General features: G+C 38.0%; 2 protein-coding genes and 1 long non-coding RNA gene across 10 annotated transcripts in view; 1 reads left to right on the top strand and 2 right to left on the bottom strand.

The window, feature by feature from the left end:
• The window catches only part of LOC131362936 (uncharacterized), a 43,452-nt gene extending 36,201 nt beyond the window's left edge, over positions 1-7,251 (bottom strand). For both annotated transcript variants that reach the window (XR_009206258.1, XR_009206257.1), the window contains exons 1-2: positions 7,131-7,251; positions 149-216 (exon numbers count right to left, since the gene is read on the bottom strand). This is a non-coding gene — a long non-coding RNA (uncharacterized LOC131362936). The remainder of the gene's footprint in view (positions 1-148; positions 217-7,130) is intronic.
• Positions 1-12,356, top strand: part of cntnap1 (contactin associated protein 1) — a 37,258-nt gene extending 24,902 nt beyond the window's left edge. Inside the window, exons 16-24 of the mRNA XM_058405227.1 lie at positions 45-218; positions 309-527; positions 719-958; positions 1,304-1,546; positions 1,658-1,785; positions 1,858-1,951; positions 3,300-3,530; positions 3,910-3,954; positions 5,917-12,356. Coding sequence (XP_058261210.1) covers positions 45-218; positions 309-527; positions 719-958; positions 1,304-1,546; positions 1,658-1,785; positions 1,858-1,951; positions 3,300-3,530; positions 3,910-3,954; positions 5,917-6,116 — 1,574 coding nt within the window. The 3' untranslated portion in view covers positions 6,117-12,356. The remainder of the gene's footprint in view (positions 1-44; positions 219-308; positions 528-718; positions 959-1,303; positions 1,547-1,657; positions 1,786-1,857; positions 1,952-3,299; positions 3,531-3,909; positions 3,955-5,916) is intronic.
• An 851-nt stretch (positions 12,357-13,207) lies between these two features.
• ezh1 (enhancer of zeste 1 polycomb repressive complex 2 subunit) overlaps positions 13,208-27,570 on the bottom strand; it is a 28,440-nt gene continuing 14,077 nt past the window's right edge. For 4 of the 7 annotated variants that reach the window (XM_058405253.1, XM_058405237.1, XM_058405261.1 and 1 more), the window contains 8 exons: positions 26,339-26,430; positions 26,063-26,091; positions 24,881-25,006; positions 22,035-22,213; positions 21,868-21,963; positions 20,595-20,676; positions 20,412-20,492; positions 13,208-20,330 (listed from right to left, as the gene is read on the bottom strand). In XM_058405253.1, coding sequence (XP_058261236.1) covers positions 20,056-20,330; positions 20,412-20,492; positions 20,595-20,676; positions 21,868-21,963; positions 22,035-22,213; positions 24,881-25,006; positions 26,063-26,091; positions 26,339-26,430 — 960 coding nt within the window. In that variant the 3' untranslated portion in view covers positions 13,208-20,055. The remainder of the gene's footprint in view (positions 20,331-20,411; positions 20,493-20,594; positions 20,677-21,867; positions 21,964-22,034; positions 22,214-24,880; positions 25,007-26,062; positions 26,092-26,338; positions 26,431-27,570) is intronic. The other 3 variants (XM_058405271.1, XM_058405283.1, XM_058405278.1) reach the window with 2 other exon arrangements.

The raw sequence follows: 27,570 nt of genomic DNA, 5'->3' as shown, positions 1-27,570 counted from the left end.
CATTATTATTCCATTTCTGATTATCTAGTGTTTTGCTCCTATAGGAAGTATCTGGAATACGGTAGCCATTACCAAGCCCACCTATATGACCTTCCCAACTTTTAAACCCGGCAACAGTGCTGACATCACCTTCCACTTCAGGACCTACCGCACCAATGGGGTCTTCATAGAAAACTCTGATGACCATCTGCGCAATTTCATCAGGATCGAGCTGAACTGTAAGGTGCCAAACAAAAAAAATATATAATAAGATATAACACAGATTCACAGATTATGTTCCTTTTCTCTCTCTCTCTCTCTTTTTTCAGCCACTACTGAGGTGGTGTTCATCTTCATGGTGGGTGACGGGATTAGGAACGTGACCCTGCGCACTACCAAACCCCTCAATGATAACGAATGGCACTATGTGGAGGCTGAGATCAATGTCAAAATGGCACGGCTCAAAGTGGATTTCTATCCTCCAGCTATCCATAAGTTCCCCGGGCAAACCTTCATCACCATGAAGTTCACTCAACCCCTGCTTGTAGGTGAGAAAGCAATGTAAATGCCAGAGGAGTCACTTAGGAAAGCTTCTATAGGGTTTCCTTTAACCAAGTAGGAACCTATGGAAAAGATTTCCAATGAAAACCTCAATTGCATTACTTTTATGTGGCTCCCAATGTGATCCCAATGGTTTCCAGTCAATTTCTGAAGACTTTTCTTTACGGTCTGTTTGCAGGTGCTGCAAATCACACTCTAAGACCCTTCTTGGGTTGCTTGCGTGGCCTGCGAATGAATGGCGTCCCTGTGGATCTGGAGGGGAAGGTAGACGAGCGCACTGGGATCCGGAGGAACTGCACTGGAGCATGTCTTAATGCCTCCATCCCCTGCCGGAACGGAGGGCAGTGCATCGACGGCTACGCCTCGTACTCGTGCGACTGCAACAACACAGCCTTCGACGGTTATTACTGCCATTTAGGTGAGTCCTCGACTTCCTTTGGACAGCTTTTCGTCATAGAGGTGACTTCTAATAACTTGAACTACACTCTCAGAAAGAAAGGTACAAAACTGTACCTTTTAAGGTACAAGTGGCTATCGCTGGGGTGGTACCCTGAATGGTACAATTTTGTACCTCTAGTCATACCTTTAGAACTCGTTTCGGGAACATAATTGTACCCTAAGGACCTATTGTGTACCTTTAAAGGTACCATTATATTTTTTATTCCACTAGGAACTAAATTGTACCTCTGCAGTACCGTTTTTTCTGACAGTGTAACTCAATTGCGCAGTTCTAATTCTATCCCTACATTCTTGTTGGTCTCAGATATAGGAGCGTTCTTCGACGTGGGTGCTTGGCTGCGCTACGACATCCGGAAAGAGCCCATTTCGGAGGATGCCTGGTGGGCAAACTTCTGGATTGAGCCGCACTGGCACAACTTCACGCTGGGCTACAACACAACCACAGATGACATCGAGTTCAGCTTCAGCACCCAGCAGGCTCCAGCTGTGCTGCTCTACATTAGCTCCTTCCACAAAGACTACATCGCTGTGCTGCTCAAGAAAGACGGTACACCAAAATGTCAAACACCATTACCAAAACACACCTTAAACACTCTCTTACCCATTCATCAGGACAGGTATTACATTAAGACTGCTGATGATGTCACTTCCTGTACAGGTACTCTCTCCCTGAGGTATCGACTGGGTTTATTAACGCATAAATTTCAGTTGACTACCAGGAACCTGGCTGATGGCTTCCCTCACTTTGTCAACATCACCAGACATAACTACACCGTATGGACCCAGGTACGATTGGGTATTTGTATGCTTGGCAAACCTTTCTACATCTACGTACACTAACGTGTCGGTGTCTTTCAGGTGGATTACATGGAGCCGTGGGTGGAGAGATTAACCCCTGGGGAGATTCCCAGATTTGACTCACCAAAAAGTATCTTTCTTGGCCGCGTCATGGGTAAGATAAAGACTAGCTCATTTTAATGCTTTAATCTCTAAGAAGTAACTTTTGGGAAGCTGGGAATTGGAGAACTCTTGAGTAGAAATTTGTTCATGCAGTAAGTTTTGAATGAGTAAGGTGTTGATTAAATTTCTGTAACAGCAGCCCTGACAGTAGTACCATCTCAGAGACTTGTATAATAAACACTCCACATGGACAGCCTAAAGAGGCATAGGACTGCTGTGAATGGTACCACTTGGAATCCGTGAAGATGTCCTTAGGACTGCAATTGCTGCCAGTTTTGCTCTCAAGTCACCTTCAGTGAACAGTTGATAACTTCAACAAATTGACTTTATGTTATATCTAGAATGAACTTCCTGATTACACAATTGCACAATCGCACATTTTGCCATATAGTACATATAGTATTGTAAATTTCCCTTTGGGATGAATAAATTATCAATCGACCAATCTATCTATCTATCTATCTATCTATCTATCTATCTATCTATCTATCTATCTATCTATCTATCTATCTATCTATCTATCTATCTATCTATCTATCTATCTATCTATCTATCTTTCTTGAGTGCTGGTAGATCAAGTGGTTAAGGCTCTGGGTTGTTGACCAGAAGATTGGGGTTCAAGCCCCAGCACCAGCAAGCTGCCACTGTTGGGGCCCTTGAGCAAAGCCCTTAACCCACCCTGATCCGGCGGGGTCATGGCTGACCCTGTGCTCTGACCCCAACCCCCAAGGATGGGATATGTGAAGAAAGAATTTCACTGTGCTGTAATGTGTATGTGACAAATAAAGGCAACTTAACTTATATAGGGTAAATGATTTATAATCACACTCTCTGGTGTCACCCAGATGAGGAAGGCATCTCTTTGGAGTCTCAAGGTTTCTTCCTCATATCGTCTTAGGGGGTTTTTCCTCACCAACATCACCTTGGCTTGCTCATTAAGGATAAATTTTAATGTATAGCAGAGTTTATATATTTTTGTAAAGCTGTTTTGTGACAATTATGAAAAGCAGTATACAAATAAGTAAGAAGATTTTGAATATCTAAGAAAGGGATCAACTTTCAATAACAGGAACTTTCTTGTGTTGTAAACAAAGTGAGTTAAAATTGGTTAAAAAAATATGGTTAAATTTGGTAGTGGTGGTAAATTGCTGTGCTGTAAAAGAATTATAGGAAAATAATTAAAGTGGTAATGCAGCAATCAAGGACTAATGTTTAAGGTAAAAAGTTGTATATTGCTGTTTTAAGGCAGTTATTTGTTGACTTTGCTGATTGTGACTCATTAACACGTGTGGTATGATTAATGATCTGATGATGTTCAATTCTTTGCTCGTTTTTCTCAGAGGTTGGCGATATCGATTACGATGTACAGAGACACAACAGTCCGGGTTTGGTGGGCTGCATATCAGGGGTCCGTTATAACATATTTGCACCACTGAAGGCGTATTTCCGACCCAACGTCACCAACCCACCCGTCACCACCCAGGGCTACGTGGTGGAGTCTAACTGTGGTGCATTCCCTCCAGCCCTAGGCTACGTGCCCTGGGAGGATGACCCCTGGTTCACTGGACTATGTAAGACCATGTTTCATATTTGATCAAACGGAAGCTCATTTTTATCATGTTGACTTTTTCTGCTAAAATGCTTGATGTAATAATTTAGTTAATTTTTTAGAGTTTTGCTTTGTGTTTAGCGCACAGAGATTTAAAGTGCATAAATGCTTCCTTTGTTTTTGGTGGTACTTTGCAAATCATAAAAAAATCTTAAATAATCTGTAAATAATAAATAAATTAATAAATAAAAAAAATGCAAACAAAATGGATATTGATATATAGTCTCAAGTAGTAGTAGTAGTAGTAATAATAATAATAATAATAATAATAATAAACAGAATACAAATGGCATGTTAAAAAGTAAAAAGGTTATGATTATCTATTTTTGCTTCTTTTTCAGTCTTCGATTATATTCATGATGATGTGACTCCACCCTGGATGACGTGTAAGTGTTCATCGTTTTAAGTTTAATAATTATTCCCACATTTTGTAATGCCTGATGCATGAAATGTTTCTTATTTCTTGATATGGCACTTCTTTTTCTCTCTATTTCTTTCTCATTTCTTGATTTTTCTTGGTCTTCTGTTGCTTTATACAGATTTTCAGTTTTCAAAAGTAACACAACAGATTAGCAAATAAGTTCACTGCTACTGGCATCACTGTGTGAAATGTAAAGTACATTTAGTTTAAACAAATTTATGAAATGAAAATATTATATGGAAGTTTGATTTTTACTATAGGTAAATAAATTGTATGTAAGCCCTAAATGTCAAGATCTAAAATGCTTCTAAAGGGCTATGTCATTATTCTGACTTAATAAGTTGCTATTTTAAGATATCATCTCATTTTTGTGTCTTACTAACTCGTAATTCCGACTTAATAACTCATTATTTCAAGATATTATCTCATTATTGTGTCTTAGTAACTCGTAATTCCGATTTAATAACTCATTATTTCAAGATATTGTCATTATTTTGTCTTACTAACTTGCAATTCTGACTTAATAACCCGTTACTTCAAGATATTATCTTATAATTGTGTCTTCCTCTTTTGTCATTTTAACAAAACTCAATGTTAATTTAGATTATTATCTCATTATTGTAAATTACACATGATTTTGACTTGGTACCTCATTATTCCAAAACATTATCTCATTATTTCTTCAATTACAAGATATTATCTCGTTATTGTCCCTCATTAGCTTGTAATTTTGCCCAATTAACTTCTTATTTCAACAAATGATTTTATTTTGTCTCGTATTTTGTCTCGCACCTTACTGGCTTTTTAACAAGTAACTTGTTATTTTTAAGATATTATCTCATTGTGTCTTTAACTCATAATTGTTGTCTTATTAGATCATTATTTTGACTTAGCAACTCATTTCATTATCTCATGATTTTAAGTAATTCCATTCCATAATTTCAACACATTATTTTGACCTCAGTGCATCCGTAGTATTTCACTATACTTGCCAGAATTAAACAGTATTTATATAAGAAATAAAAGGCTTGCGGCAGGCCATAGGACATTAGTCAATAACGGGGTGGTAAAGAGAGGTGTAGAATTATTGTTACCACATCAATGCTGATTATTTTCCAAAAACAGCACATCCTCAAGTGTTTTATTCCTCTTATATCACACGTGATTATTTTTTTCATTAAGGAGAATGTGATATTGTACTTCTATGCTCTTATAGTTGCAAGATGTTGAGGTTCTCTTTGAGAGAGAGGTATCTCTTTAGGAGTGAGACGGTTGGACAGGATTAGGAACGAGTACATCAGAGGGACAGCTCATGTTGGACGTTTGGGAGGACAGAGTTAGGGAGGACAGATTAAGATGGTTTGGAAATGTTTAGAGGAGGGAGAGTGAGTATATTGGTAGGAGAATGTTGGACATGGAGCTGCCAGGCAGGAGGCAAAGAGGAAGACCAAAGAGGAGGTATATGGATGGAATAAATGAGGATATGAAGCTAGTGGGTGGGTAAGCTAGTAAGTAGGTGCAAGTGTTGAGGATGTAGAAGATAGGGATAGGTGGAGAGAGATGATTCGCTGTGGAGACGGGAAGGGAAAAGCCGAAAGAAGAAGAAGAAGAAGAAGAAGATGGTCTTATAGTTGCATTTGCACTGACACAAGAAGTTTGTAAGACATTTACTCCCTGAATAACATCTATAAACAATCCTGTCTTCACCAGCCTGTGTTTTTTTTTTCTCTCTCAGGAAGTAATTCAGAGAAAAAGAAATGTTAGTGATTATTAGTTGTAGATTAGGTGAAGTATCTGGCATTCATATCCATTTAAGTCCATGTAAGTTGTTTCTATAGCAACAAGAATGGTGTCAGTGCAGTGATTTGCCTTGTATTGTTAAGAATTCAACCATGCTGTGTGTGTGTGTGTGTGTGTGTCTCCATAGTGATTGTCACCGTGTCACTGATGCTGCTCTTCCTCATGCTGTACGGCATGTACATCTACCTGTACAGATATAAAGGCAGCTATCACACGAACGAGCCGAAAAACCTGGAGTCGCCCAGTTCTGCTCGTCCTCTCACCGAAACCCTGCGCAAGGAGAAGAAGAACCTTCCGGAAATCCAGGAGGAGGCGACGGGTGACTAACGCCTCGATAGAAACAGGATCCGGGGGAACTGGGTGGTGGGGTGGGGGGTTAGAAGGAGGGGTGGGACACATGGTAGGGAACAGGAAAGGATGGATGAAACGGGTTAAGTTCCGATTCTAGAACACGCCTATATTTATTCTTTATACTTTTTATTTATATCGTGTATTTGTCTCCTTTTTTTTTTTTTCTTTGCCCCTGGTGTCCATTGGTGGTAATCGGGTGTTAATCTGACATCTGGTGCTTTTTGGCTAAACGTTTGCAGGGTTCAGATCCGTATCCCGTAATGCAAAGCTGTGGCCAAATGAAGTGCCTCAGGAATCCGTAAGATTTAGAAAGAACCAACAGGATTGTGTGTGTCAACAGTGCTGTATTTAAGAAATCCGGTTTTCTTAAAAAAATAAAAATAAAAAGATTCGAGATACATGAAATGCACAAAAAAGAAAACAAAGAAAAAAAAATCACTTGGCATTTTACTAATGTACATGTTTACAAAGATTGTATCTATTTCTGGTAAACTATATATATAGTATATATATATATATAGTTGCTTGCAAAGATTTGTGCACCCCTAGTCAAATTCCACTCACAGTGTTGATTTTTGAAGTGAAAAAAAAAAACCCATGAAAAATATTTTTTTATAATTAGGTATATATACTGTATATATTAGTGCACAGTTATTTTATATTTAGTAAACGTTAATGGTTTTTTTTTATCAACGTTTGGCTTTAGATATTATTTTTTGCATATATCAGATTTTCCCTTTATTGTAACGAGAGTCTGATGACTCTTCCATGCAGATCATTCGTTTTTTGTTTTTTTTGCATTGTTACATTTTCCAGATGTTCACTTCAGAAATCCTTAATTAGTGTGTAATTTAGCCAGAGGTGTCCAATCTTTGCGTGCAACTCTATGGCTTTCAGCAGACATATTTGAAATATTCATATAAGCTGATGGGTTAGAAATCTATATTTGTTATATTACTGCCTTCATCAGTGAGTAGTGCTTGCATATACCTGCAGGATCGTATAGACACTCTTCCAGCTTTCTTCAGTGTGCTTAGCACTCGCGGTCACTGTAATTGGATGAATTGTATTTAGAATGAAAGGGAAACTAGTAATATAGCATAAATATATGTTCACATACCGGTCACTGATTAATAATAATAGATTTTTAAAAAAATATATATATGGAGAAGAGCCATAGTGAGTTTTGGTCATGCCCGTATTAATGCTAAATGTTATCTTCAAGGTCTTCCCAATTTTCAAACTTTTAAAATCCCGCCCTGTGAAATGAGTACGAGAAAACTGTTCTGTGTTATACGTCGGTACGCCTTGACTCAGGGTTGAAAGGTTCCTCTTGCTGCTTCCACTCGAAGGTATCATACAAGTCAAGTCTAAAAGTCTCTCTCCACCAACAAGAGCTCGCTTATGATTTGGTGTTCCAGTCTTCCATCCATTTTCTATACCCGCTTTATTCCTAATTAGGGTCAGGGGGATCTGCTGGAATCTATCCCAGCACACATTGGGCGAAAGGCAGGGGTACACCCTGGACAGGTCACCAGTCCATCACAGGGCCACAGATATAGACAGACCACCACACACACTCACACTCACTCCTGTGGGCAATTTAGAATTACCAATCACTGTGGGACTGTGGGAAGAAACCGGAGTACCCTGATTTGGTGTTTTACTTGATTAATCCGTTTTATTATTTTAAGAATGCATTATTTAATGATATTTTAGCTGTGGTATGCATCGTTTTCGCTTATTGTATACAGTGCAAAAGTTTGTACTCCCCCTTCCCCCACCAGGCACCAAGTCCCCTGTCCGTTACAGGGTGCTAACACTGGCGACTCCTTCCATGACTTAAAAATAGCACAAATTATTACCATAGCTTTTGTTGTTGAAAATGAATCGCTTGATGAATTCCACATCCTTCACCGTGTCGTCTCAGGGACCGGCCACTGTCACTTGCTCTTTTTAGGGATCATCCAGATATCTGGAATGCTGCTTTGTGGAACGGTTTGTTGTTGTACGTGCAATAGAAATCAAATAAAGCCCGTGACCTGCTGAGTTTATAGTCTGGGTTTGAGAGAAATCGGCTCCGTCCTCGCTTCTCACGTCGTCTTGAGGTTCTGTATCTTTTTTGAATAAATAACCCATTTAAGACATTTACCTGTCAACTGTATAAAAAAACAAAACGAATGTTGCTGTATTATCTTTGAGTGATTGCAGGGCTTTTTTAAAATAAAAAAAATATTAATTAAATAAAATTAAATTCAAGTAAATTCAATTAAATTATTTATTTAATTTTTAGTTTCAGCCACTCCTGATTACACGATTCTCTCATTTAAAATATTATCCCTCGATCCTTGTTCTCATAACGGAACAGACTTTTGGACTCGACTGTAAGCTTTGACATTGAACACTGAGCATTTTCAATCTTCTGAAGCTCATATTCTCCAAAGCAAAACTTCCAAATCTCCCACAACACGAGTGGAAGGGCTGAGAGGAAATACTTCTGATTAGTCGCTGATGTCTTTGTGCGTTTTTGTGTGTTTGGAGCCGAGCTCAAGCTGGAACCTGATATGCATATGCGATTAAGCAATTGTTATAGAACTCTACCTACACACACACACACACACACACACTAGTTTGTCCAGTTATCCATGGTTTCAAATCGAAATGTAATTTCCTCTCACTGCTGTTTTTGCTGAAGCTCTCAAGAAGTGTAATGCTTTTAAAAATCTATGTAGTTTATCATCATATCGGTCATTTCTTTTAAAGTAAGCTTTTTTTTTCCCCCATAAAATATGTAAATGAAGTAGAATGATGGTCAGTTTTTAACGAAAACTCCATCCTGAACGATTTGCACATTATTCTTGATAATTAACGTGAGCTTTCCGTGGCGGTTTATTGATTTATTGTGATGAAATTTTAATCTTTCATAGACCCGTTGGTCTGTTTTTATTTTCGTTCAACAGTTGAATGATGCAGCGGCACTTTAGTGCTTCAGTCTGTCCCGCTTGCTCATGTAATTATCTGTACACTCTGCTCAAAAAGCAATCGAAAACCAAAACTTTCATATTAACACTACCACCACCACCATCATCATCATCATCATCATCATCATCATCGATCAGTACCTAGCTGTAACTCAGCATTGCACTGCATTCTGGGACTTTGAGTCCAACATTGGCACCATCATCTCCACTGTCTTCTATAGTTCTATAGATTTCTCATTAATACAGTTGATTTGAGACAAGTCATCTTTTATATCAGCGCCAGAATCCAATCACAAATACATGAATGTAAACCTACTTAATGTTTCCCGATGGAGTTTTCCTTTAATCTGAGAACTACAGTTTTTCCTTTAGCCTTGAATTCGGCTCACGATTTCTTACTACAGAACATAGAAACGTTTCTCCATCCAGAATAAGAATCACGGCTGATATGATAAAGTGAATCAGCCAACATTAGGACCAAACAGGGTGCTTTAATAAAGATACAAAGTGAAATATCTTAAAGTTGAAATCACATGATTTTAGATCAATAAATATTAATATTAAGCCATCAAATTTCTTTCTCGTTCAGTCCACGTGATTATTAAATACACCTTCCTTTTTAACCCAGTGATTTTTCAGAATATGTTTTACAACAATTAAGATCATTAGATAAAATTTACTCAACAAAAAATTCAAGAAAAATGCAGAAACCATTAGCCCAATGTTCAAATTTGTTCACATCCAGTTTGATAAATGAAGTCACTGGGTGGCTTGTAAATAAGATTGAGGCCAAAAATTCCTGTACAATGATTTTAAAAGTCTTATAAGCCAATTTAGAGTTTGTTTTTATCAAATTACTGTATTATTTTGTTGTTTGTTAGCTGATCTAAAGGTCTGAAGCACCTGATGATCTTTTCTTCTATAGATCCTGCTATACAGAACCACAGAATTGAGGGTGTACTTTCTTTTGCACATGCCTGTATATTTTATTTCCTCAGTTAATAAGCCAGTATTTGAGGTGCTTCAAGCCAGGACAGAGGTATTAACAGTGTTTAGATGTTCAGTTTTTGGTTCTTCTTGTGGTCGTCAGAGTTTCTGTATGAAAAATAGAGTAAATAAATAACTAAGTCTACATGTAGGTTTGTAATCAGTTGAGCTGATCCACGGTCATTACTGCTGCTACCGCTGCTGCTTCCTTACGACGATCCCGTTTAGATTTAGACGATCGCCACTAACACCATCGCCATCCAAATCCTCTGCCGAGGTCTCGCTAGAAACAGTGCTTTAAGATTAAAAAAAACAAAAAACAAAAACCCGAAGTAGAACAGCTATGCATTCTGCATGACGGCACTTTTTATCATTATTATTAATAAAACGCAATAAAAAAAAAAAGCAATCCAAAAAAAAAAGAAGCTTCCAGTGCTAGAGCTAGTGTCATCGCCGACGTAGCGATAATACACGATATACACACACACATGTATGTACATTTTTTATCCATGTGATTTGTATTAAAACAGGCAAGCCAAACTATTTTGATTAGTATGCGTGTGTAGAGCGAATAGTGAATAGAAGGCCATGCGTCAGTGTTTCGTCCACGTTTCTGGTCATCCTCACTTTCGCCCATTCGGGATGAAACGACTGCCAAATGAAGTGCATAAATGTGAGCATGTGAGCTTTTTCTGGAATTGTAAATGTATGATAGTTTGAGTAAAGTGCATTGAAAACATTGTAAAGTGGAACCTCAGCATACGAATGCCCTCTCATGAATTTTCACCTTAAGAATTGAAATTTTGCAAGAAATTTGCGTCGGCTTACGAAGCATTTTCGGCATGCGAAATTAAACAAACCGAATGCGCGCTTACGTCCGGGAGCTGTTCAAAACTTGTTAGCTTCAGTGGAAAGCCAAGCGAAGCCATCCAAAGTGAGTTAACGAATGTTTTTTTCGTGGCACGACTTCCTGTGAGGAGCCTTGACATGGAATGCTTGGCTTGGGTCAGTTCTTTGTAAGCAGATATACAGTTTCCATACGCTTCGTATTGGGAATATTGCTCATATTTTTGGGCGGCTGGAACGGATTATCTGCATTTACATTATTTCTTATGGAAAATTTCACAGTACGAATTTTCACCTTAAGAACTCGCCTCCAGAACAAATTAAATTCACATGCCGAGGTTCCTTTGTAATGAATAAATCTAGACTTTTCTGCAATACTCAAACCTGGGTCCAACCACCACAGAGGAAGCGTTCACAGTCTGAAACAGAACACAGTTTGTTTCAGTGTGATACCGAACCCGAGTCTACCTGTAGGAGGTGGTGTGAGTTCAGGTTGTGCTGGAACTGATTCCCGTGAAGGTGAACGTCAACCCTCGAGAATTCAGGAAGTAAAGTATCCTGTGTGTGTGTTTTAACCAATGACATCATTAATTTCTAATGTTTCTAAAACACTCGTGAAACATGAGACTCAAGGGAAACTTTGTGGGACACAGAAGTAACAGATAAGACGCCTATTATGCATTATATAAAGCACTAAAAAAAGAGAAAACAACAGAAAATACAGCGAAAGGTATTGCTGATGACGAATGGATGCAAATGTCAAACCAGGGTTCGATAGAATCGTGTGAGGCGGAAACCAGACCAGAAACCAGAGTGAATAGTACCTGAAGCTCTTGCATGATTTTATGCATTTTGCTGCTACATGATTGGCTGATGGGGGCTAATAGTTTTGTAAAGAAAGACTGGAAACTCTTACTTAGTAAGTCTTAGGGTCATTTAGCAGAACTAAGAATGCTATATACTGCTATTATATTACTAATGTATTTTACATACAGTACAGGTAAGCTAGTAAACCGTGCTGGATTTTGGACTTTGAGGACTGTACCTGGTTTCACTGGTTTTCAATCCGGTTTTAATAACTGTGAGCTGGGAACAAAATGTTTTCTTGAGGTTTTCATTTTTTTCCACTTGGCTTATAATGTCATCCAATGTGTGTATACAGTAACACCAGTTGTGTGTGTGTGTGTGGATCGATCATGTATGGAAGGTGAAAGTTTAACACTCCTAGATCTGTTTATTCTCAGCTATCAGAGGGCAGATTTGATCAGTAACTACAGTGTAAAAGATTTTTTTTCCTCCCTTTGTCTTTTTGTAATTTTTTTTCTCATTCACTGTAATTACCATAACCGTATCCGAAAGCAAAACCAAACGGACACATCAATAAAAGAAGCTCGAAGGAAAAGTGTCTTGGTTTTTGTCCGGGATTCGATTTATACAGTTTGGTTTAGCACAGGACGTTTAGCTAGCTAGGTTTTCTGAAGAAAAAGTACATGCAGTTAGTTTATGTTAGCCATCTGTGAGTATATATATATATATGTCTCATGCTAGCTAGCCATGGACCCTGATGAAGTTTCAGTGATGTTTTCATTTGCTCAGTGTAAACACACCAAAAATATCAAATATTTAAGGTGTATGTCGTACGAAAGAGTTAGCTTAATCATACGTTTTCGTCATGCTAATCAGGCAAGGTGCGCTAGCTAGTGCATTTTAAAAAATTCTTAAACAAACTTTATATAAGGCACTGGTGGCTCAGTGGTAGGCGTCTCACCTACCATGTGGAAGGCCCAGGTTCAATTCCTAGCTAGTGCCCCAGCCCCATTCAATTAAAATAGTATGCCTCTCTATTTAGGTTGCCAGATTTTCACACAAAGTTCCTCCTTCGCTGCTTCTCCCGAAAAATCTATTTTTTTTTGTGGATATAAATTTAATATAGCAGTCATTTGAGAGTTAAAACAAAAAAATAGTCTCTTTGTCAGTCGATCTTTACAACAAACTTAAACTTGTTTTCATTCGAGAAATCCCACAAATCGCCCACAGCAGCAAGCTCACAGCAACACCATCCAGATGCCTCGGCTGTGGACAGAATCCAGATATCGATCACGTCAATACGGAGGAAAATTAATCTGCGGTAAACTTTCCATACACGCAGAAAGTCTCTCTTCGTCCACTCTCTAGGAAAGGACGCTAGAACTATTCAAGTACTGTTCATGTTCCCATGAGCCATTTGAAAAAAGACACCAAAACACAGACATGAAAATTTCAGTTATAAATTTATTTTCCATACACAGACTTGCTCGCTTTTACATACACGTCTAACTTCCATGGCATTTCAGTCACCTCACAGAGCTCTCATTTCAATAAAGAGGAAGTTGGCGTAAGCAACCGACCGCATACACGTAGTAGAGAAATATTATCATACGATACGTTTCAGTCTCCACAGTCTTTAGGATATCGGTATGTAACTGTTTTAATCGTTGTACGTATAGAATATATTTTAAATGAAAAGGGAAGTGTGGAATAAAACGTACAGAGATGTAATCCGTTCCAAAAATGAAAGATGACAAAATTCCGAATATTTGGCACCTACTGAAATGGGAAGGCTTCTTCAGAACGTGAACGCAGGGGAAAAAAAAGAATATAAAGTGATCATTAAATGAACACAACCTTGTAAGACAAACAACAAAAATAGATGGATTGTGACTGTGATGATTTCCTAATATTTCTGTTAGCTCGTGTCATTGCTGAGTACCGATAGTACCGATAGTACCGATAGCAACAGAGGTCATAACTGTGACCTTTCGCATCCTTTCTTTTATTTTTAAGCACATTAATATTTTGGTTATAAAATGAAATTGCAAGAAAAAAACTTTCCTATAACTTTTTCCTATAAGATTAGCAAAAAAAAAAAAAAAAGAGAAATGGAAGAATCCTGTATTCTGTCATTTCGCTCCTTATGATCATGATGGGAAAGAAAACAAAATCAGGAATTCTCGGACTTCCGAAGGAAACCACCACGGCGTTCCGAAACGAAAGGGAATTCCGTAAGAAGTCGGATTCAAAACGTGAAATCAAGGCTGATGATGTTATATATGGGCCAAAAAACTGAGAGATTCTGTACTAAATGAATATATGATTCAAAACAAATAGATAGTGTTCTAAATGAATGAATGAAAGCACACTTTTATTTAATCTATTTGAGAACAAATCGGATCAGGATGTCGGTGAGATTCCAGACTGGACATAAGGATGCACAAGTCGAGCAAATACGAGATTTTTCCTCCATTTAAAACCAGTTATGAAATAGAATGATGTTGAGCATGCTGCCTTCATGTGCAATCGGAATTATCCTATTTCCTGCTAGTAATTACGAGTAAGTCATGTTCACGTTCTTCGCTGTCGGAAAGAACATAAAACATGGATAACGACATTTTTTTTGCCACCATAACACATATTACTCCTGATGCTGCTTGCTGACGATAACGGAATTAAGGTCAAGCTATTTCCAAGATGTAAAAATGTCCAACATGTGCAACAAGATGATTGTAAATTGTAAATAATTTTTATTTTGTGTGCTGGGAAACATGTGTAGCTTCTGAAGGGCAGTACTACATGGAAAATAAGATCTTAAAGCAAAATTATAACAATTTACACCGACCATCCTGTTTAAAAAGTTTACACCCCCCCTTTTGTTGGCACATTTTGGAGTCGCTCAGTGTGAAAAGATGGATCTTAAAATCGTCCAGCCTCTGTTGGAAAAAGGTCAAATAAACAGAAGATGCTGGAAAAGCAAAAATGTTCAGGGCCTGAAGGCTTTTTCTGAAGAACTGAAGAACAGATAACAACAACAGTACACCGATCAGCCATAACATTGTGAGCACTGACAGGTGACGTGAATAAGACTGATGATCTCCTCATCATGGCACCTGTTAGTGGGTGGGATATATTAGGCAGCAAAGGAACATTTTGTCCTCAAAGTTGATGTGTTAGAAGCAGGAAAAATGGACAAGCGTAAGGATTTGAGCGAGTTTGACGAAGGGCCAAATTGTGATGGCTAGACGACTGGATCAGAGCATCTCCAAAACTGCAGCTCTTGTGGGGTGTTCCCAGTCTGCAGTGGTCAGTATCTATCAAAAGTGGTCCAAGGAAGGAACAGTGGTGAACCAGCGACAGGGGTCATGGGCGGTCAAGGCTCATTGATGCACGTGGGGAGCTGAAGAATTGCTGAAGAAGTTAATGCTGGTTCTAAATGAAAGGTGTCAGAATACACAGTGCATCACATTTTGTTGCTGACCAGTCAGGGTGTCCAGGTGATCATAATGTTATGCCTGGTCGGTGTATAAAAAAGAGAGGAGATGCATATATATATATATATATATATATATATATATATATATATATATATATATATATATATATATATATATATATATAAATTGAATAATTGTGACTAGATGTAAATGTGAACTAGCTTATTCAGGGCTGAACTTTATCTCAATTTAATGTTATGCTTCTTATTTCTTTTAAATGATTAACATTTTGCATAAGGAGTGTAAACGTATGACCTCAACTCTACATAATATACAAATGAACAGAACCAAAGCGATAACAATTACATGTGTTTATAAAAAATGAACAGCTATTCAGGACAGAAACACAGCTCTAATCCGCCATGTTGGAAATTTTAGTACTTGGAAACTCGGGGATCAAAATGTCGCAACTACGACTCGAGGGGTCATTCGTGTGCAATTTCCTAGTGGGAAACTCGTATTTACGATAATTCCGATAGCATGTGGAGGCATTGTAATATTTATGCATGTTAATAATTTGGAATTTAACATTTTAGAAAAAAAAAAAAAAACTTTCCTAAAGTGATATCTTTGACCCATATAATGTACATAAACATAATGGAAATAATACTAATAATAAAAAAGTGAAAACAAAGAACTTGTATGTACGATTTTCATCCTGCGTTATTCTTTCATGATTTAGCATGTGGCTGACGTGTGTGAGGCTAAAAACAACCGCATGTAAAAAAAAATAAAATAAAATAAAATCAGCACGTGACGTTAGGTTCCTTTGACGGAAGATTTGAGGAGATTATTTGTGGCTAAAAGGATTAAGCTAATTCTGTCATTAACACAATAAAGCATTACGCGTCATTCTTCTCACTTCTTTCTCATGCGGAAATTCTAATGCGGCTAATAACGTAATCGCAGCTCTCTCAAATCCTCCGTCTGGAAAACACGCTAGTGTTTATGGTGGATTTAGTTTGGTTTAGCTCGTTATTTAATCCATAAAAACGGGATTAAACAAACAAACAAACAAACAAACAAACAAACAAACAAATGAATGAATTGCGCACATTTATTCCTTCATCATTGACTCGAAGTGCAACATTCACTCTGCCGGCTTGTATGGTTTATTTTTTTTTGCTTCTTGGTACAGGATTCCAGATGACTAAATGATATATAATGGATACCCAGGGTTGCCAGAATCATAATTTTTTAAACATGTGCAGGTTTATTTCCCCCCTTCTGTTTAAAAGCATCTAATGGTAACTAAATCTAATTACAAATGAAATATAAGCGTATCTAAAATACACAGAACTATTTTTCTTTTATAAGATATATTGCAAAGAAAGGGGGATTATGGAGAGGAAAATGTGATAAAAAAGGTGTTTTGTATTATACTGAATAAAAGAAATGTTTTCTGATTCCAATTCCTGATTTCTTTCACACGTTCAGGTCAATTCTGGAGCATTTATTAAGTCATTTATTAATTTAGGAGATTTATGCTAAGACCTGGCAACCCTGCGGATCCCTGTTGCGACTGTTTCTAGTATCTCTCCTACTAATTAGCATTGGTTTGTGCTACATAGTTAGCCACAGCTGAAATGCTTAGCGCTGGAATAGCCGGGGATTAGCAAAAGATTAGCATCTGCGGTTATGAGATGGCATAAACAGTGTTGCAGAAACATTTAAAAAGATAAAATAATAGCCTGAATGTCAAAGTAGCAAAGCTTTGCAGTTTAGAGCAACAAGCTAACGTTACAGTACACCGCATTACGTTACTGCGGACGTGAAGTTCGTTCATATTCCGTGTGAATAAACTGACCCAAACTAACAGCGACCATAAATATGTCTCCTAGTTTGCAGCTATACATTATGTAGCGTATATAAGGAGGCTAAAACGGTTACTCAGAAACTCGTGGACAGATTTTTACCACAACGTGAAAAGGTTAACTGAAGTGAAGAACTGCTCCAGATTAGCCAAACTAGCAGCTTTCGACGCTTTCTTGTCAGGAAAAAAAATACAAAAACGCGAGTAATGGAAAGGATACGGCTATCTGAGGTGTGTTTTATTCTTTTTTTTTTCTTTTCAGAATGATAACTCATCCCATGTCATCGCTGTAAGTTGACATGAGATACAAATATTCCCAAATGACTTTGCTAATCATCCACATGCTAGCTGTGTAGCTGGTGCTACCTTTCACGACTAGCTAATGTTCTTAATAGAACGCGAGGCATTTGTGTTAGTAAAACAGCATAATTTTCTAGTTCCTGTACTGGCCTATATGCTGCTAGCATAATAGAATCTGTTCATGTTAGCACATTTAGTTATGTGTAACTGATGTCTGGAGATTTGCGGGGTTTAGCATTCCTGTGCTTTCTGTCAGGTTAAGCTGGGAATGTTAGCATATTAGCTCGCCGAATAAGCTAACATGGTTAGCTTGTTCTCTATTGTATAAAATATTATTTTCTTAAAATTTATTGAACGATTTCTAGTAAGAACACTAGCATCTTTTCTTGTATTTGACACCCCAACAAACACGCGAGTTCGGACAATCCAATTAACCCCATGTTTACATAAAGAAAGGTTTTTTTTTTTAATCTATGACCTATGACGATTCTTTGATATCATACCATTATGGTAATGTTATGACATCACAGAATCCTTTCTTGTTACTGAAGATGTATCCAGGCAACCACATGATAGAACCGCAGTCCTGAGTCGGGAGAGGTGCATTGTGGGCAGGAAAGGCGGCAGGTGGGGAAACTCAGACCATGTCGATCTCCCTCTCTATCCCCACGTATTTGAGAGCGTCGGCTTGGCTGTACCTACGAGGGATCCAGGGATGTACTATAAGTGAATATCAACGAGATGCAGGGTTTCAATCCAGTACAAGCTTTAAGAAGGAAAAATATATACAAGTTAGGTTGTGCGCTTAGCCGAGCTCCGACGATCCTCGCTAAAAGAAAGCGGTTCTGCTCAAAATGAGGCTGTTTCTACACGTAGCAATGTTCCATTAAAATGGAAAATTAAAAATAAATGTTGAAATGTAGTGAGGTTTTGTTTGGGAAGGTTTTTTTCTTACATTTGCAAAGTTTAGGGAAATTTTTAAATGTTTGTGAAATTTTGTTTGTGAATTTGTGAACTGGGAAGGTTTAATTTGAAGAATTTTCACGAAACTTTGCAAAGTTTTTTTTGAGAACTTAAAATGGAAAATTAAAAATAAGTGTTGCATTTTCTCAAATTGTAGTGAGCTTTTCTTTGAGAAGTTTCTTTTCTAACATTTGTAAAAAAAAAAATTGAAATTTCTAAATGTTTGTGAAATTTTGTTTGTGAATTTTCTCTAACATTTGCGAGGTTTCGTTTAAGAATTTTCTCAAACGTTTGCGAGGTTTCATATAAGAATTTTCTCCAGCGTTTGTGAGGTTTTGTTTGAGAATTTTCTCTCACGTTTGCGAGGTTCCATTCAAGAATTTTCTTTCACATTTGCGAGATTTTGTTTGAGAATTTTCTCTAACATTTTTTGAGGCTTTGGTTGGGAATATTCTGTCACTTTGCAAGGTTTCGTTTTAGCAATATTATGTAATGTTTGCAAGGGTTAATTTGGAGAATTTTCTTTAACGTTTGCGAGGTTTCGTTTAAGAATTTTGTTTGAGAATTTTCTCTAACGTTTGTGAAGTTTTGTTTGGGAAAATTCTGTAACATTTGTCAGTTTTTATGTTAGGGAATATTCTGTAATGTTTGCATTGTTTCATTTAACAATTTTCTCTAAAGTTTGAGGTTTCGTTTAAGAATTTTCTTTAACGTTTGCAAGGTTTCGTTTAAGAATTTTCTCTACCATTTGAGAGGTTTCGTTTACGTGTTTTCTCCAACATTCATGAGGTTTCGTTTAAGAATTTTCTCTAACGTTTGCGAGATTTCATTCAAGAATGTTCTTTCACATTTGCGAGATTTTGTTTGAGAATTTTCTCTAATGTTTGTGAGGCTTTGGTTGGAAATATTTTGTACCTTTGCAAGGTTTCGTTTTAGGAATATTATGTAATGTTTGTGAGGCTTCGTTTAAGAATTTTCTCAAACATTTGTCAGGTCTCGTTTGCAAAATTTCTCAAAATTTTGTGAGGTTCGGTTTAGGAATACTGTCTATCGTTTGCTAGGTTTCATTTTTAAAACTTTCTCTAACATTGTAAGGTTTCATTTAGGAAATTTCCTCAAAATCTTTAGGATTCATTTAGGGAATATCCTGTCATTAGTTTTTGCCTACAGTGAACTTGGATCCCATCTAGAACAGCCTAGACTCCAGATCCACTGAGACCAGGATATAGTTACTAAAACACTTACTAAAAATGAATGAATAATTCAATGAATAAAAAACTGTATTTTTAAACCATTTTTTTCTTGCTTTCCATGCACATTTTACCAAAATGTTCTATTTTCACTTTTGTCAAATGTTCACTTATACACATCCATTAAACATCGTTTCCAAAAATATATAGCACACATTTACACAAAGACATAAGAGAATAATCTACATGTGTCGTGGTCTGAGAAATCGTATCGGACATCGCTGTGGCTGAATTCTGAAATTGGGTTTTGGCTAAAATTATGTTTTTTTTCTGCCTATAATGTATTTTAATATATTTCTATGGTGGCAAAGTATCCAACATACTGTGTTGGCTGTTTTTATAATATATATGTATTAAAAAATATCTAAGATTTACCTTGTGAATGGATTCCCCAGGCCACCACACACATGTGCGATGGTGTAGTTTAGTTTCATTGGAAGGAAACAACACAACAGAGCAAACTATTTTTTAAAACATCAGTAACAATCGTTTTTTACTTTCTTCAGCACCAGATACAACAAGCCTGTGTCTTGTAGGATGCGCTGGATCGGCTGGGATAAGATTCATTACACAACGAATACAAAACCAGATGTGGAACAGGCCATGAAATCGGATCGATTCGTGTTTACCTGAAACCCTAATGAACATTACAGAATACCTGTAGTCGAAAAACAGCTCCTCTCCCTGCTGTATGGCCCGTTTGGCGAAGATCCCGATGCGATGGTCCCCATTCACCATGACAACTGCAACAAAGTCCACCAATCAGATTTAGCCCAATTAAAAAAATTTTCCAGTTCATTTCTAAACCACGGAGCAGAGCTTGCCTTTTGCGTAGCAGTTTGGATTGACCGAGTGATTGGCGAAGCGGATCTTGTTCCCTTTTCTTGTTGCGTCCACAACAAAGTCTGTCGAGGTCAAACGCAGTGTAAGATCTCTCCGTGTGGAGGTGTAGTTGTGTAAAATAAAGTAAGAAACAGAAAACATACTGTAACAGATATAATGTGTACCATTGTTCAGGTTGAACAGGAAGCTGGACATGTACTTGTCGTAGATTCGGCCTCTTCTGTCTGCTTCATCCTGGGAAATAAGCTGAACATCCAGGAGGAGAAAATATTCGAATCGTAACATGGAGCGTAAATGATTACAGATCTGCATTCAGCTTTTTCTTGCTTTATTCTCAAATTTAACTGCTGTAGTGTACAAACACAAAAGATATACATCTCTGTGTAACTTCTGCATCGGGCACATCATACTTGGAAAAGCCTGAACCGTTCTAGATTTAAAAGAAACCCTATGAAAAGATCTTTGTAGCCTGTGAAAAGAGTCCATATATATATATCTATATATATATATATATATATATATATATATATATATATATATATAGATATAGATATAGATATAGATATATAGATGTTCTTGTTATAATAACAGTAAAAAATTATCATGAAAAAAACATACACAGATCAGGCATAACATTATGAGCAATGAGAGGTGAAGTGAATAATCTGTGAACTGATGATCTCATCATGGCACCTGTTAGTGGGTGGGATATATTAGACAGCAGGTGAACATTTTGTCCTCAAAGTTGATGTGTTAGAAGCAGGAAAAATGGACAAGCGTAAGGATTTGAGCGAGTTTGACGAAGAGCCAAATTGTGATGGCTAGACCACTGGATCAGAGCATCTCCAAAACTGCAGCTCTTGAGGGGTGTTCCCGGTCTGCAGTGGTCAGTATCTATCAAAAGTGGTCCAAGGAAGGAACAGTGGTGAACCGGTGACAGAGTCATGGATGGCCAAGGATCATTGATGTACGTGGGGAGAGAAGGCTGACCGGTGTGATCCGATCCAACAGACGGGTTGCTCAAATTGCTGAAGAAGTTAATGCTGGTTCTGATAGAAAGGTGTCAGAATACACAGTGCAGGATCGGTCAGGGCTGTTTTGGCAGCAAAAAGGGGTCATAATGTTATGCCTGATCGGTGTATACTGCATGTATTATACTGAATGCAAGAATGATTTTTCAGTGCAATGAGCAACGCAAAAGATGATAACACGGTACAGCAGAATAACCCTAGAGTTCTATACAGAACCTCAATAAACCTTTTCCTTTAATAGTGTAACAGGCAGAAAATAATAAAAGTTAAAAGTATTAAACATAGTTAACAGATATGGTGAAGATTTACGTACGAAGACATGTGAAGTTGGAAGTGTGTGTGTGTGTGTGTGTGTGTGTGTGTGTGTGTGTGTGTGTGTGTGTGTGGATATCTGCACTGAGCTTGCCTCTCCACAGTACTCCGAGATGAATTCGTTTTTCTGAACCGGCTCCTTGATGAACGTTCCCCATCCCGCTACATCTGACGGAGCCAGGAGCAGGTGCTGAGGAGGTCAGAGGTCATTAACTCCATGCAGTGATGATTTTCTGATCTTTACTGATTTGAAGTAAGTACCTTTTTGAGTCCTCTCTGGATGCTGCAGTTCTTGCAGGAAACCTGTTTGCTGTCCCAGTGATCTGAAGCTCCGCATGTCAGACAGAGGTCAGGGTCACACTCGCGTACGGCCAGGTAGCACGGACACTGCTTAGTGTTACACTGCGTCTTACAGCGGCAGCCTGGGAAACGATTCTGACCTGCAACAGGAGATGAAGTAAACCTGATTAAAGGCTAAGAACTGGAGTATTTGCTCCTGTTTGGTTGTGTCCATGTTCAGCATTTTCATGTCTTTGTCACGTCTCACTCCACAGTGGTGCTTAATATGAAGCTCATATGAAAGTAGACACTCAAGACTTTAAGCCTACTAGAGGCAATATATTCATAGAAAAGTTACCCCCCCACCCCAGGTAATTAAGATACTTTTAATTTATCTGAAAAGTAAATGGATAGCAAACCCATTTCTGCTCTCGGAGATGCCCCAAGTACCAGTTCAACCACTAAAATTCAGGAAAAAATCTAGCTTTGTGACAAGAGAAATGCTAGAAAGATGAAGAGGGGAAGAAAAAACAGAAGGAAAAATAGAAAAAGAGGAAAAAACGAGAGATAACCGAGCTCAAAATTATTATATTTACAAAGTAAAATCATATTATTGTTTTTATTGCACTACTCAGCGATATTCACTGATTCACAAATTAAACACAAAATTTCCAACAGGAAAAATGTTCATTTAGTATATTTATTTGCAATATATACTATATATATATATTACGTTAGAATATTTAACGTTTCCTTATTCGTATGGATGCACATGAATTACATTGTAATGAACCACAGCTTCCTGTTCAAACTGCAGGCAGTGATGTGAGTGATTATCTGGCAACCCAATACCAAACGTCATATATAAAGCTTAAAGGAATAGAGACACGCTTCCCCTTTGAGTAACTTCACCGTTGTCTCCTCTACACCTTTAAGCTTTGGGAACTGGGAGGGGGGGGAGTGAGGAGTGATGTAATCTGCACTGAAATCAAGCTGAGAATAAATAATAATAAAAATAAGAAATTATCGAAGCACTTTTGAGTGATAATCACAAGCCAAGGATCGAACCTTTCATTTTATCTTTAAATGTTGCTAAATAATAAAAGTTGCAGACGCTATCAGTTTTGTAAACGCCACAGCAGAGCCATTTGTGTGTGCAGGTCTGCCCTCTGGTGGTGAGGAACAGCATTTAGACAGCATCGGAACAGCAAATGAGGGAAAATCTGACCATTTTTTTCCACTGTCAGGTTCTTGCATAAGACCTGAAACCTTCATCATCACTCTATTGTAATTAAGTTTTACAAATTCAGATAGGTGCATACATGTAGAATGTCTCACATAATATCTGGCAACCGACTTAAAACAAGGACACAAGAAAAAGGACACGGTGTCATTGATGTGCAGAGGATCAGAGTGACGAACCCTGTTTTTATTTGTATTCCTCTTCCTTCTGGAGCTATTTGGTTAATGAGTGCTGCTGAAGGACAGACTGACAGACAGCTAGACAGGTGTATAGACAGGCAGATGGACAGACAGACAGACAGGTGTGTGGAGAGACAGATAGGTGGATAAATAGACAGCCAGATAGAGAGACAGACAGGTGGATAAACAGACTGGTGGATAGACGGCAGACAGACAAGTGGATAGACAGACACAGATGGACAGACATAGACAGGTGTATAGACAGACAAGTGGCTAGAAAGAAATACAGATAGATAGGTGTATAGACAGGTCGGTAGATAGACAGACATATAGACAGGTGTATAGACAGACAGGAAGATAGACAGACAGGTGCTTAGAAAAACAGACAGATAGAAAGGTGTTTACACAGAGAGGTTGATAGACAGATAGAGAGACAGGCAGATAGGCAGGTGTGTAGACAGACAGGGTGATAGACAGACAGGTGGATAGAAAAACAGACAGATAGAAAGGTGTATAGACAGACAGATGGAGAGAAAGACAGACAGATAAGCAGGTGTACCGACAGAGAGGTTGATAGACAGACAGACAGACAGACAGGTGGATAGAAAGACAGACAGATAGACAGGTGTATAGACAGACAGGTGGATAGAAAGACAGACACATAGGTAGGTGTATAGATAGACAGGTGTATATACAGACATGTGGATAGAAAGACAGATAGGCAGGTGTTCAGACAGACATGTGGATAGAAAGACAGACAGATAGACAGATGTATAGAAGGACAAACAAATAGAAAGGTGGATAAACAGACAGGTGGATAGAAAGACAGATGGACAGATAGACAGGTGAATAAACGGGGGCATAGACAGACAGGTGATTAAACAAGCAGATAGACAGACAGGTAGACATACAGAGAGACAGATGGATAAACAGACAGATAGATAAACAGACTGACAGATAGATAGATAGATAGATAGATAGATAGATAGATAGATAGATAGATAGATAGATAGATAGATAGATAGATAGATAGATAGATAGATAGATAGATAGATAGATAGATAGATAGATAGATAGATAGATACCAGCACCTCATATTAACCCTTTTTTCCATATAAAAAGTCTATTTTTTTTTACAGATTTAGAAAACTAACTATTTTTCATACAAGAAAAGCTAGATGGAGAAAACAGGAATCTCAACATCAGAAAAACAACAGGAGGAAATCTAGAAAAAGAGGGAAAATAGAGAGTTTAAATGAAATGAGAGTGTTTAAGGATGCCTGTCCTCGTCTCACCTGTCCTCACGAGAGAGTTTCCTCATTCCACAGTAAGAGGAGGAATAAAAGGCTCTTTGATACAAACGTGTGTGTGTGTGTGTGTGTGTGTGTGTGCGTGTGTCCACTCACACTCTTGATCACACTGGCAGAATTTCTCACAGAAGTTCTGGGTCATCACACACGGGCACGAGCTGTCACACGGATGCTCGGGGTGGTCACATGGCTGGTAGTTGTACACCTGATTGGACGAATTATCTAAAAAAAAAGTCAACAAAACGTGACAATGTGAAGAGAATCAACATAAACAATAACAGGCAGATAGACATAAAGACATGGAGAGACGGACAGAAAGGCTGACGAACAGACAGGCAGACAGATCGAAGGACAGACAGACAGACAGGCAGATAGACAAGCAGGCAGGTGGGTGGATAGACAGACAGACAGGCAGAAAGGCTGTTGAATAAATAGACAGAATAAAGGATGTATAGACAGATAGACAGGCAGGTGAATAGACAGACAGGTGGATAGACAGACAGATAGACAGACAGATTGGTGGATAGACACACAAACTGACAAAAAGGCTCATGATTAGACAGACAGACCAAAGGACATATAGACAGATAGACCAGCTATAGACAGACAGTGAGATGGACGGACAGACAGGCAGAGGACAAGTAGACTGGCAGACAGACAGATGAACAGGCAGGTGGATAAACAGACAGACCGGCAGATAGACAGATAGGTGGATATACCGACAGACTGGCAAATAGACAGATGGAAATACAGATGAACAGACATGCAGACAGGTGGATAGACAGACAGACTGGTAGATAGACAGATAGAAAGACAGATGAAAAGACATTCAGACAGGTGGATAGACAGACAGACTGGCAGATAGACAGATAGGTGGATATACAGACAGACTGGCAGATAGACAGATAGGTGGATACACAGGCAGAGTGACAGATAGACAGATAGGTGGATATACAGACAGACTGGCAGATAGACAGATGGAAAGACAGACGAACAGACATACAGACAGGTGGATAGACAGACAGAGTAGCAGATAGACAGATAGAGACCCAGATGAACAGACAGACAGGTGTAATAGACAGACAAACTGGCAGATAGACAGATAGGTAGACAGACAGACAGGTAGACAGAAAGATAGATGGAAAGCCATGCATACACACAGGTAGACAGAAAGATAGATAGAAAGGCATACATACACAGACAGACAGACAGACAGACAGATATTCTCCTTTAATTCCTTATTGTTTATCAGGATTTGCTTGAGCAGGAAGAGCTCACCTTTTTTTAACTGGATCTTGGCCCATAACCTGAAAACACAGAGACATGATAATGATTCATTCTGGAGCCTTAAATTATATAAAAACACTAGCAGAGTGTACGATGTGATTATCTGCACTTTGCTTTATCTTGCACAGTGATGCCAGGACACATACACATCATAAAACTAACAGAAAGATAGCTGTCTCTTAAATCTTTGATCTCCTGATAAAAAAGGCTAATTAATACATTAATATTTGTAATAAATAAATAAATGAGAAAAACTGTCTGTTCTACCGGTGTTTTCTCTTCTTCTTCTGGGGGGAGATGCCTCCATCTTCCAGAGGAACTCGATGGATCAGAACCTCTTTCACGGCAAACTCGTACACCTGACACACACACACACACACACATATACACGTGAACAAGAGTGATGAAAGCTAGCTAATGTTTAAACGGATTCCCAAACCAAAGCTAATTTGTTCACTGTTGAGTCTGTTGTATATGTGTCTGTGTATGTATGTGCGTGTATATATATGTGTATGTGTGTATATGTATTTGTGTGTATGTATGTATATGTGTGTGTGTGTGTGTATGTATGTATGTATATGTGTGTATATATATGTGTGTGTGTGTGTGTGTATGTATGTATATGTGTGTATATGTGTGTGTGTATGTATGTATGTATGTATGTATGTATATGTGTGTATATATGTGTGTGTGTGTGTGTATGTACGAATATGTGTGTATATATGTGTGTGTGTGTGTGTATGTACGAATATGTGTGTATGTATGTATGTATGTATATGTGTGTATATATGTGTGTGTGTGTGTGTATGTACGAATATGTGTGTATATATGTGTGTGTGTGTGTGTATGTACGAATATGTGTGTATGTATGTATGTATATGTGTGTATATATGTGTGTGTGTGTGTATGTATGAATGTGTGTATATATGTGTGTGTGTATGTATGCATATGTGTGTATATATGTGTGTGTGTGTGTGTATGTATGTATATGTGTGTATATGTGTGTGTGTATGTATGTCTATGTGTGTATATATGTGTGTGTGTGTGTATGTATGTATATGTGTGTATATGTGTGTGTGTGTATGTATGTCTATGTGTGTATATATGTGTGTGTGTGTGTATGTATGTATATGTGTGTATATGTGTGTGTGTATGTATGTCTATGTGTGTATATATGTGTGTGTGTGTGTATGTATGTATATGTGTGTATATGTGTGTGTGTATGTATGAATGTGTGTATATATGTGTGTGTGTATGTATATGTGTGTATATATGTGTGTGTATGTATGTATATGTGTGTATATATGTGTGTGTGTGTATGTATGAATGTGTGTATATACACTATATTGCCAAAAGTATTCGCTCACCTGCCTTGACTCGCATATGAACTTAAGTGACATCCCATTCCTAATCCATAGGGTTCAATATGACGTCGGTCCACCCTTTGCAGCTATAACAGCTTCAACTCTTCTGGGAAGGCTGTCCACAAGGTTTAGGTG

Source organism: Hemibagrus wyckioides, linkage group LG02 (assembly GCF_019097595.1).
Source record: "Hemibagrus wyckioides isolate EC202008001 linkage group LG02, SWU_Hwy_1.0, whole genome shotgun sequence".
Classification (NCBI taxonomy): Eukaryota; Metazoa; Chordata; class Actinopteri; order Siluriformes; family Bagridae; genus Hemibagrus; species Hemibagrus wyckioides.
This window is presented reverse-complemented; position numbering and strand designations above follow the sequence as displayed.